Source organism: Sesamum indicum, linkage group LG6 (genome assembly GCF_000512975.1).
Source record: "Sesamum indicum cultivar Zhongzhi No. 13 linkage group LG6, S_indicum_v1.0, whole genome shotgun sequence".
NCBI classification, from domain to species: Eukaryota; Viridiplantae; Streptophyta; class Magnoliopsida; order Lamiales; family Pedaliaceae; genus Sesamum; species Sesamum indicum.
The window spans coordinates 24,601,306-24,613,477 of NC_026150.1; the positions used below are offsets into that span (position 1 = coordinate 24,601,306).

Sequence of the window (12,172 nt, forward strand, 5' to 3'; positions counted from 1 at the left end):
TCTGTGTTGCTAATTCATAGAATTCTAAAGTTATTAATTAGTATTTTGTTATATTAATATAATAGTATGAATTTTTCTTTAACAAAATAAACAAAAAATAAAAATTTTTGCACTTGTAAATTCTCTAACGAATTCTTGGTTTTGTAATTAAATGATTACATGCAAAATCTAATCTCAATTTTACAAGGGCAAAAAAAAAAAAGGATCATTTTTGTAATTCGTAATTAGTTTGTTCAAAGTTGATTAATTACAAAAAGGGAATATGATACTTATCTATCTTCTTTTCCACGCTAAAACTTAGCACTAATTCCAGGCATGAATTTCCCATTCCAATCTCCAACTCCAACTCCAACTTCTCTAGTCATCTTCCAATTTTTGTTGCTCAGGAGCTCAGCTCAAAGAATTCTCCTTTCCTTCATCATTTTTCTCACTCTCCCCATTCTCAACAGCTTCCTGCTTCAGCTTTTCACCTGAAGATTCTGCTCTTGCTTTTTCAGCTTCAGCCTCTTCATTCTCTTTGATCTTCTTATGCAAGAAGCCAATCAACCCCTGAAGAGAAACCTCAGGATCGTCGTTCTTCAGGAGCTGCTCGGCTACTTCAGCAGGCGTTGCTTTAGCATTTCGGACCAAATCCTCGATTTCTCCAAACAGGGAATGTTCCTTGATTCCGAGGTAGTTAGAAGCCAGAAGTTTGAAGCCACAAGGGGTGCAATATGACATGTGGATGTGCACGTCCATGCGGCCTGGGCGCAGTAACGCTGGGTCGAGCTTTTCTATGTGGTTGGTCGTGAAGATTATGATCCTCTCGTCACCACAGCTGTTTTATACAATGTAGAGTTTACTAACGTTGGAAAAACGAAACTTTGCATGATTTAGTCAATTCAAGTAATCTTGGAGGAGAACAATAAAGCAAACAAAATGGATAATGGGATTTCTAAGTACAGAAAAATAGTATGAATATAGCACAAAGGGATAAAGAATAGATCTTTTTGACAAGTCTTTGTTTATGTTGTCATCAGTACTTTGAGTACTCTCAGCATGGTAGAAAAAGTATCGACCAATTTCAGGAAACATAGCAGAATCATCAAACATAGACACAAAGCAAGCAACATAAGAGTTTAAGAATGTCATGAAAAAGTTAATTAAGTTGACCAACCTTGCTCTTTTCCATCTGCTGAAATTCAGGCGCAGGAGTGGTAGCCCTCTTGGCCAGCTTCTCCTGCAAATCAATGGTGCAATCAATGTCCTCCACCACCAATATAGACTTATTCGCCGTCCCCACCAGCACTCTCCTCAGCGTAGCATTCCTCCGCAACTCCGTCAACTCCAAATCATACACATCAAAATTCAAATAATTCGCAATTGCAGCAATCAGGCTGGATTTCCCTGTCCCTGGAGGGCCATACAACAAGTATCCTCTTTTCCAGGCCTTGCCCACTTTCCTGTAATACTCTCTCCTCTCAATAAACCGATCAAGATCCTTCAAGATCATATCTTTCTGATTGGAATCCATCGCCAGGGTCTCAAACGTGGCCGGGTGGTCCAGCGTCACCGGCTTCCACATATCATTCAAGCTGTACATGTTCTCGAAATCCAGTGTGAAAATCTTGATTGTTTTCTTCTCCTGTTTCCTGTTTTGGGCCTCGTTCGCTATGTAAGGCAAGTAAGAGTTGATGGCAAAGTCTTTGTTCTTCTTGTGGAATGTGAGCTCAAATGACCTGACTTCGGATCTTAAGGTTGAGTTCATGTCTCTGGGATTGCAGAAATTTCTTTTTTCAGTTTTTCTGCAAATCCAAACCCACCTGAATTTCTCCCCATTGTACACGTCCACGACTTCTTGGTTGCGTTCCATGGTGACATTGAAGTTCTTTTCCTTCTCAGGCTTGCTGATTTTCAGGCGGCGGGTGGTCGGGCCGACTTTCGTGCCGAGATAGGTCTCGGCAGCCTCGTAGATTTCGTTGTTGACTAAGCCATCGAACTCGTCGATCACAAGGGTCAGTTGGCTTGAGAATCTGCTAAAGAAGTTCCTTATGCTTGAGAAAAGGTAGACTTGGAACTCAGCTGGGAGGTATTCTTGAGCGACGCCGCGGACCACCATTACGGCGGCGGTAGCGGTGCCCACGGCGGAGAGAATGTTCTTGGCTCTGGCTGAGCGGGATTCTGAAATATCCATGTTTTTGGGGGGAAAAGAGAAATACAAGAGGAGTTGATTCTTGGCTTAATGCAGATCTAGAGATTTAGACCCGTTTTTGTATGTGATAGTCGAAAGGAGTAAGAAAAGACAGATGTTGTTAGCAGATTCCAACGTTGAGTGATTGGAGAAAAGTGTGAAATTGTTAATTTGTTGGGGAGGGAACCTGAAACGATGAGAAATAAAGAAGAGAAAATTGTAGAAAACGCTGACAATTTCTCCAAGAATGAGAGATCAACGATACATGATATTTATATGGGCTATATATATATATATATACTAAGTAGTTATTTAATTCTATTAGGATTGAAAAGGTAGAATCGTAGTTGAACTAAAAGACTAACGAAAATAAAATTATTATTCTAATTAAACTTTCCGAGCAAAAAATGTTTCTCATTAAAAAGTTAGTTTAAACAGCTCCAAATTTTTATAAAAAATCGAGTTTGTGTTTTTCCTTTTTCAGACGAAAATCTCCTAGTTAGGTGTGGGCACGCCTAGTTGTTTCTTCAAATCTGTTTAAATTTTCATCCTAATTCTTTTCTTCATTTTTCATTCCATTTTTTCTTAATAGACTAATACTGCAAAATAATATTTAATTAGGAGCATTTTAATCACAAAATTGGTCAAGAATCACATGAAATAAGCAAAAAATATGATTTTATTATCAAATATATGTGATTATTGAATATATTAAAATTACTATATAACTCATTCAAATTAAATTAAACTTTTTGGATCTTGACTTGTTGTTAGCGTTATAGAATTGATCAGAAGTGGATAACTTCAAGGAAGAGAGGAGTGATTGGGTGGGTCAGCATTGGAGTTGACTAAGTAGACTTAGAGATTGAACTTTGCTTTACATGGGATGTGTGTGTGGGGGGGTTAATTATCTTTTTATTAACAAAAAATAAATAAATTAATAAAAAATAATTAGATTAAGATCACATAGTAATAAAGTAGTTTGACTAAGTTGATTTTGCTTTGTAATTGTATTTTTTTTTTAAAAATAATAGTTTTTTTTCAGGAAAAATATACGCTTAGTTGTATTTACGTCCACGCTTATGATTAATTTACACAAATACGTATTTAGAAAGATAGTTAATTACATTTTGTTATTCGAACTATGATTGTTTTTGCACTTTGGCATATAATTTTTTTTGTATGTCCACTTATCATCTCAACTTTACAAATTTTACATTTTAACATTTATAACTCCTTTTCAACTAAGTTTTTTATCAAGAAAACATTATATGTAGTGCACATGTGATGTTTAAGGGTTATGTGATATGATATTTTTTTACATATGGACAGCATTTGATGTCTTTCGGCAATAAAATTAGCAAAAAGACATAAAGTTGAAATGGTTAGTTGATAAAAAAGTAAAATAAAATTGAGAGACAAATTTAACAACTAATGACAAAAGTTTCTTGTGTTCAAGACTGTTTTGTGTTCAAGGAGAGATATTGACTTGGTCAAATAACTGCATTTTCCCCTTCAGTGTCAGCGAACGCTTAGACCGAGCATGTGCAACCGGTGCATGGAGTGACATGCTTCCAAAAGCGAGAATTCAACATCTTGCCACAACTCAATCGGATCACCTACCTATTTTACTTAGTCACACACATTGCGGAGACCAGCCGAGAGTGGTTGGACAGAAGCCACAAACATTTGAGGCCTTTTGGGTTAATACGAAGATTGTGCTAGAATTATCAAAAATTCAGGGGAGGGCCATACAAATGGACACTTGAATGAACTGGCTTGGAACAGAATTGAGAACTGTGGTATTGGTTGATGGGAGTAGTAGCCCCTTAATAAATAAAAGGACAAAAATGTCCTTTAACTATCATGAAAATTGCAGAAGATGACAGGATCTGCGTGTAAACCCGTGGGTCCGGTCACTTGATCCGACCCAGATAGAAGACTCGGCAAATAGGCCGTTGGATCACTTGACACCTATACATCCCGATCCTTCCATGTGGAACCATTTCATACGGTATGACAAATTATAATATCGTCAATCATAAATTTTTATGGCATGTGCTATTAATATTATTACGACCTTATTAGCCCTTCCAGATCGAATTCGACCCCACTTTTTAATTTAAGCATCGGAGGGCCTTAGTTGGAGGCAACCCAACAAGCCTAACGTGTTCTTTGTTCTCAAAATTCATTTACAGGAAGCTCGAAGAGGGATCCGCGACCCGACCTTAAGGCGATCAAGGGTCACGTCACGATTCGGATTTAGCGAGCTGCATCATTTTGGTGCCGTATGTGGGAAACTGAGAACAAGCGGGATCGATATGGAGGGATCATCCAGGAGAGATCGACATGCGGAGGAGGAGACTCCCCCAAGGGATGACGAGCAAGTCTTGCATTTAACATGGGCTGATTTGCAACGAATGATAGAAGAAGCTAGTAAAAAAGTCATAGTAGAGTATGAAAGGAGGACAGTGACCCCTATTAGGGAGGAAGCAAGAAGGCAGTTATTCAAAGGACACGAAGGTGAAGCTGAAGGTTATCGAGTAACATCAAGGGTAATTGAGAAAGGTCCCGAAAAGGACAATGTTGAATGAGGTAACAAGTAAAAGGGTGATCCCGCGACAGGCTGCCATTTCGCGAGCAGGGGTGGAAAGCGTCAGTCTTCATATTGAGAAACTAGGACAGCAAATTGAGGAATGAAAGAAGTGTTCGCAGAATAGGAATTCTCCATTTACTAACAAAATTTTGGTAGAGGTGGTCGACAGAGGTTTTAGATTCCTAGACCTCCCAAAGTATGATAGGACAAAGGATCCTCGAGAGCATGTCACAGCTTTCAACTTGGTGATGAACTTGTATAGCCAGACCAATTCGATAAAAGCTAAACTTTTCGTGACCACGTTAAAAGGGGAAGGCTCAGGAATGATTTACAAACTTGGGCAGTGGATCAATTGATTCCTATGAGCAGCTGGTGTAATAATTCTATTTTCACTTCACCAGTAGAGGAAAGCAAAAAGATCAGTGACATACCTTTTTACTATACAACAGAAGGAGGATGAGACGTTGAAAAACTTCATAGGAAGGTTTAATAACGAGATGTTGGGGGTTCAAGACCTTCGAATAGACATGATGGTGAGCATATTGATCCACAATCTTAAGAAGGGACCTTTTGCATCTGCGCTGGCTCGCAACCCGCCAGAGGGAGTGGAGTAGTTGATGGAGTTGGTGCAAAAATACATTGATGAAGAAGAAATCAATCCAGTGAAGGATAATGAGTGGGCCATGGATCAAGGTAGCGCGAAAGGAGGAGAGAGATTGAAGATGGGAGGCACCAATATGAGAAGATCGAGAGAAACGAGTGCCCTACCAACCCAAGTATCATAAGTACACTCCATTCCTATGATGATAATGGTTGGGTAAAACAAGAGACACTCCTACTAAGAGATTCTCTAACAAGTATTACAATTTCATAAAGACAAGGGCCACGATACGAAGGAATTCTTTCAGCTGAAGGACGAGATCGAGAGGTTAATTCAGTAAGGTTATTTTAAGAACTTGATTGAGAAGAAGAATGAGCCAGACAACAACAAAGGGAGGAGGAGTAGATCGCGAAGTAGGGAGAGAGCCAGGAAGGATGATCCGGACAGGGGCAAAGTTCGTGACAATCCATCTACAAAGGGAGTCATCCATACTATATCGGGAGGACCCACAAGGGGTGATCCCTCAAGAGCTTGCAAGAGGTATGCGCGCAACTGTAGATATAAGCGAGGAGGACAGATGTTGTGTTTGGAACCATAGGAGCATATTGTATTTGTGGACAAAGATTTGAGCTTGGGCGGAGGATTAAAACGACCCGATGGTGAACAAAATGGACATCACAAATTACCAGGTACACAAAATATTGGTTGATAATGGTAGCTCTGTGGATATTATTTTTAATAACGTACTCAAGAAGATGGACCTTTCTCAACAATAGCTAGGTTTTGAGTTCAAGTAGCGAAAGTAAGAGGATAGTTGACTCATTTATATGAGTTTGTTATTTTATTATTTTTTAGATTCATGTGCGCGTAAATTAAAATTATCTTATTTGAGGTTTGGTATAATCACATATATCTTCTTGTTGTTTGAGTCTTACAAATATCCCTTAATGTAGCACCCCCTTCGCTACAAGAGCTATATCTACCCTAAACGTAATACTTATAGTAATCCCTGTGTTCATATATATACATTTGCACATAACCATCTAATCAATTTGCATAAGTAATCCCAACACGTCATAATAGGTATTATCACCCCACAACATTATATATAAATATACATATGACACACCACAAAGTGATTCGTCACAGTAATCCGTACGCTTATATTCTCTCCGTACAAACAAAATATGATTTGTACTCTAACTGACAAAGAAGAGAAAACTGCATACTGGCCCGACCTGCTTGAGTATAGCGCGTAGACCTACTCTTCAACAGTCTGACACCTCAAAGTCTATTCCTGAAAGAAAATGTCAGCAGAGGGATGAGCCTGCCACTCGGTAAGTAAATAACCAGCCCTATCTATATATGCATATCAAACACAACCCAAACAAGATGAACATGCAACACGCATGAAATACAATCAATTAATTCTAACATAATCAACTTTATTACACCACATGACTATCTCATAATAAGACAATCAATCAAACTCCATTTTTTCTAGTTTGCTTACTAGAAGGTGATATTGTGTTTTTCCCATCAACTCAATGTCACCGTTATATAAATTCAAGTGAATCCCCTTGACAGCCGGCTCATCAATCTCATTTCGCACATAGCTCTTTCATATCGCACATAGCTCTTTCATTTCGCACATAGCTCTTTCACATCGCACATAGCTCTTTCATATCATATTTTCGCCTTATAGGCTTTTCAACATATCAAGGGGTATTCACACCACAATTATATTCAATTTCCACCACTCCCTCATTTCCACATATCACCATTCTTGTAAGCAACTAGTAACGTAAGACAATATATCAACATATTCTTATTTTTAGACATCTACAACACATCAAACATAATATTTCAACGTATGTTCTCATTCTACGTGCACAATATTGTCAATCAAATTAAATCATTCACCACTCATATATTTTCAAATAAATCAATATCAGCATTAACCACAAATTCATATAATAGTAAAACCACAAATAAAGGGGATATATAGATAATACTAATTATTTACTTATCTCAACCTTACAACGCCTTTATCTATTCAATAGGTAGTGGTTCGGTCTTTTCAGTTTACCCCCGTATCCTATAATGAGTTATTAAACCACATACAGTTGATATATAGAGAATATCGTAACTTTCTTTAAATATAATATTAAATATTATTCGTACAATTTCTAATAATATTTAAATATTCCACTTCTATCGAAGTATAAATCTTCTTTTTTCCTCTTTATTAACATACCATTTATTAAATATAATTTTTGAAATATTTCTATGAATTTTCTATCAATTTCTCGCTATTATACAATTTAATTAAACAATAATACATACAATTGCGTATTTGATTAATAATTCCGATGGAATTGTATAAATTAGCTATAACAATATTCAAATCTAATGAATTTAATAATCTAATCAACCAACAATATCATTTTTATATCCAATTTGATATTTAATTCGACACTATTTCAAATAGTCAAACTCGCAAACTATTCCGGTTAAATAGTACACCGCTTAATATAAACAATATTTAATAAATAAACTAATTAAATACTATAATTATGTAAATTAATAAAAATTATAATTATAATTCGTACCTTTGTTCCTTCTCTTTTCTTCTTCTTTTTTTGGCCGAAATTGTGTGTGTTGTGTGCATTTGTGTGTGTACCAAGAACAACAAAATAAAAAGAAAGAGAGAGGGGGTGGGGGGGGGGGGTTGGTGGCCCCCCCTCCCACTCTCAAGTCTCTCTCTCTCTATTTATATATATATGTATATATTATTTACTAACACATATATATAATATTATTATTTTATTTATTTAATTTAACTTTTTCTCAAAATACCCATTACGTCTTTTCTGAATTTTCTTAATTAATATAAGTTGTCCCAAAATATTATAATGAACTCTAATTTAATCCTTTCAAATTTTATTATATTCCAATTATGGCGCATAATTTATTTACCAATCAACTAAGTTTTCATAAAAATTTACCAATTAATCCCCCAATTATGTATTATAATCTTTGGGGCGTCACACTTAATTTTAGCGGCTATTTAACTGAACCAATTCTATTAGTCTCCGTTAGGTTTTAATTCAAGTTTTATAGTGAACAGATTAAACCCTTTTAGATTATAAGTTATAGTTTTATATATTTTGAAAAAAATTTTAAAATATTTTTATGGAGTAGTATTCCCTATAGATTATATATTTCACTCACCCTAAATTTTTTACCATTTCTTCATTTCTTTATATTTTTAAAGAATTTTAAAAAGGGTATAATAATAATATCCACCTTATTGTCTAGGAACTACATAATTACTTTTCAATTCAGGGTCGTAATTATGTCAAACTTCAAAGGTGGTAGATGTAATTTACCCTTTCTGTGTTGGTTATTCACAGAATTCTTAAGTAATTATTAATTAGTATTTTGATATATTAATACAATAGTAATGAATTTTTCTTTACAAAATAAACAAAAAATAAAAAATTTGCACCTGTAAATTCTCTAATCAATTCTTGGTTTTGTCATTAAAAGATTACATGCCAATCTAATCTCAATCTTACAAGGGAAAAAAAATTGTTTTCATTTTTGTAATTCGTAATTAGTTTGTCCAAAGTTGGTTAATTACAAAAAGGGAATATGATAATCATCTATCTTCTTTCCCACGCTATAAGAATTCTGAGGCATGAATTTCCCATTCCAATCTCTAATCTCCAACTCCAACTTCTCTAGTCATCTTCCAATTTTTGTTGCTCAGGAGCTGAGCCCAAAGAATTCTCCTTTCCTTCATCATTTTTCTCACTCTCCCCATTCTCAACAGTTTCCTGTTTCTGCTTTTCACCTGAAGATTCTGCTCTTGCTTTTTCAGCTTCAGCTTCCTCAGTCTCTTTCATCTTCTTATGCAAGAAGCCAATCAACCCCTGAAGAGAAACATCAGGATCGTCGTTCTTCAGGAGCTGCTCAGCTATTTCAGCAGGCGTTGCTTTGGCATTTCGGACCAAATCCTCGATTTCCCCAAACAGGGAATGTTCTTTGAATCCGAGGTAGTTAGAAGCCAGAAGTTTGAAGCCACAAGGGGTGCAATATGACATGTGGATGTGCACGTCCATGCGGCCCGGGCGCAGTAACGCTGGGTCGAGCTTTTCTATGTGGTTGGTCGTGAAGATTATGATCCTCTCGTCACCACATACAATGTAGAGTTTACTAACATTGGAAAAACGAAACTTTGCATGATTTAGTCAATTCAAGTAATCTTGGAGGAGAACAATAAAGCAAACAAAATGGATAATGGGATTTCTAAGTACAGAACAATGGTATGAATAAAGCACAAAGGGATAAAGAATAGATCTTTTTGACAAGTCTTTGTTTATGTTGTCATCAGTACTTTTTGCGAATTTTCAAATCTTTGTCAAGTTCTTTCCTCCACTTGAAAAGTATGTGTATAATGGTTGATGTGTCCTCCATATACATTCTTACTTTACCTCAATTTCCACAAATGTGTTGTTCTCTTTCTCCTTTATACACGGTCACCGTATCTCATTTTTATTACAATATTCTTGTTTTATACACTCTACAGGACCCATATGGCTCACGTCTGTTCATATACATCTAAGATTAGTATAAACAAAACAAGATGTGTTGGTACTGAGACACTAAACTTTATCACTGATATAACATACTTGTTATTGTTGTTATAACAAAAAGATATTGCCAGCATGGTAAAATAAGTATCGACCAATTTCCGATGGTTGATCGGTGTGTATCCACATCGACTTTTGCCAATTCGAAAATAGACTCCACAGGGTACTATGTTTAATTTTCCTATGCTACACTTTAGTTTTCGTTACAATTATAGTCTGAATTGTCCTGTCTACACCTAAATTTTCAAAGGATAATTTCATCACAGGATGCCATTCAAATAATTTCAAGAAATATAGCAGAATCCTCAGACGTAGACACAAAGCAAGCATCATAAGAGTTTAAGAATGTCATGAAGAAATTAATTAAGTTGACCAACCTTGCTCTCTTCCCTCTGCTGAAATTCAGGCAGAGGAGGGGTAGCCCTGTTGGCCAGCTTCTCCTGCAAATCAATGGTGCAGTCAATGTCCTCCACCACCAATATAGACTTATTCGCCGTCCCCACCAGCAATCTCCTCAGCTCAGAATTCCTCCGCAACTCCGTTAACTCCAAATCATACACATCAAAATTCAAATAATTCGCCATTGCAGCAATCAGGCTGGATTTCCCTGTCCCTGGAGGGCCATACAACAAGTATCCTCTTTTCCAGGCCTTGCCCACTTTCCTGTAATACTCTCTCCTCTCAATAAACCGATCAAGATCCTTCAAGATCATATCTTTCTGATAAGAATCCATCGCCAGGGTCTCAAACGTGGCCGGGTGGTCCAGCTTTACCGGCGTCCACATATCGTTCATGTTGTACATGTTTTCGTAATCCAGTGTGAAAATCTTGATTGTTTTCTTCTCCTGTTTCCTGTTTTGGGCCTCGTTCGCTACGTAAGGCAAGTAAGAGTTGATGGCAAAGTCTTTGTTCTTCTTGTGGAATGTGAGCTCAAATGACCTGACTTCGTTTCTTAAGGTTGAGTTCATGTCTCTGGGATTGTAAAAGTTTCTTACTTCAGTTTTTCTGCAAATCCAAACCCACCTGAATTTCTCCCCATTGTACACGTCCACGACTTCTTGATCACGTTCCAGGGTGATATTAAAGTTCTTTTCCTTCTCAGGCTTGCTGATTTTCAGGCGGCGGGTGGTCGGGCCGACTTTCGTGCCGAGATAGGTCTCGGCAGCCTCGTAGATTTCGTTGTTGACTAAGCCATCGAACTCGTCGATCACAAGGGTCAGCTGGTTTGAGAATCTGCTAAAGAAGTTCCTTATGCCGGAGAAAAGGTAGTCTTGGAACTCAGCTGGGAGGTATTCTTGAGCGACGCCGCGGACCACCACTACGGCGGCGGTAGCGGTGCCCACGGCGGAGAGAATGGTCTTGGCAGTGGCTAAGTGGGATTCTGAAATAGCCATGTTTTTGGGGGGAAAAGAGAACTACAAGAGGGGCACTTGATTCTTGGATTAATGCAGATGTGTTCTTGAGATTTATACACGTTTTTGTGTGTGAAAGTCGACAGGAGTAAGAAAATACAGATGTTGTTAGCAGATTCCGATGTAGAGTGATCGGAGAATAGTTAAAAATATTTGGATCTTGACTTGTTGTCAACGATGTAGAATTCGTCAGAAATGGACAGCTTCAAGGAAGAGGGGAGCGATTGGGTGGTCAGCGTTGGAGTTGACTAAGTAGACTTAGAAATTGAACTTTGCTTTATCTGTGATGTGTGTGTGTGTATGAATTTCTATGAAGTTTCATGGAAATTTTGTTTGATTTTAAATTAAGACTACATAGTAATAAAGTAGTTTGACTAAGTTGATTTTCTTTGTAATTGTATATTTTTTAAAAATAAAAAAAAAATAATAGTTTTATTTTCAGAAAAAATATACACTTAGTTGTTTTTAGAAAAAAAAATATAAGATTAAGAAATTAAAGATCAAAAGATCAAAGATCCCAAATGTTCATATGATGACAACATCAGTATTTTATACTAGCTAGTTACCTTTTTCTATAAGAATTAAAATGGTAGATTCCTAATAAAACTAAAAGACCTAAGGAATTGAAATTATTGTCTTATTCGTGCGGTTTTAGCACGGGTCTAAAACTCTTGGACCTTGATATCGGATCTAGACTAATTGAGTGAAAGTTCTTGAAAAAGAGGACCAACAAAA

The 12,172-nt window shown here is 36.7% G+C and overlaps 2 protein-coding genes across 2 annotated transcripts; both read right to left on the reverse strand.

The window, feature by feature from the left end:
• On the reverse strand, positions 209-2,405 carry LOC105165864 (AAA-ATPase At3g50940-like). The gene is given in 2 exon segments (XM_020694537.1): positions 209-861; positions 1,157-2,405. Coding segments are annotated over 2 exon segments (1,488 nt in total). The 5' UTR covers positions 2,174-2,405; the 3' UTR covers positions 209-390.
• On the reverse strand, positions 8,876-11,726 carry LOC105165764 (AAA-ATPase At3g50940-like). The gene is made up of 2 exons (XM_020694937.1): positions 10,387-11,726; positions 8,876-9,595 (listed from the first exon to the last, which is right to left on the reverse strand). The coding sequence occupies exons 1-2, from the start codon at positions 11,417-11,419 to the stop codon at positions 9,114-9,116; spliced, it is 1,515 nt and encodes a 504-aa protein (XP_020550596.1). The 5' UTR covers positions 11,420-11,726; the 3' UTR covers positions 8,876-9,113.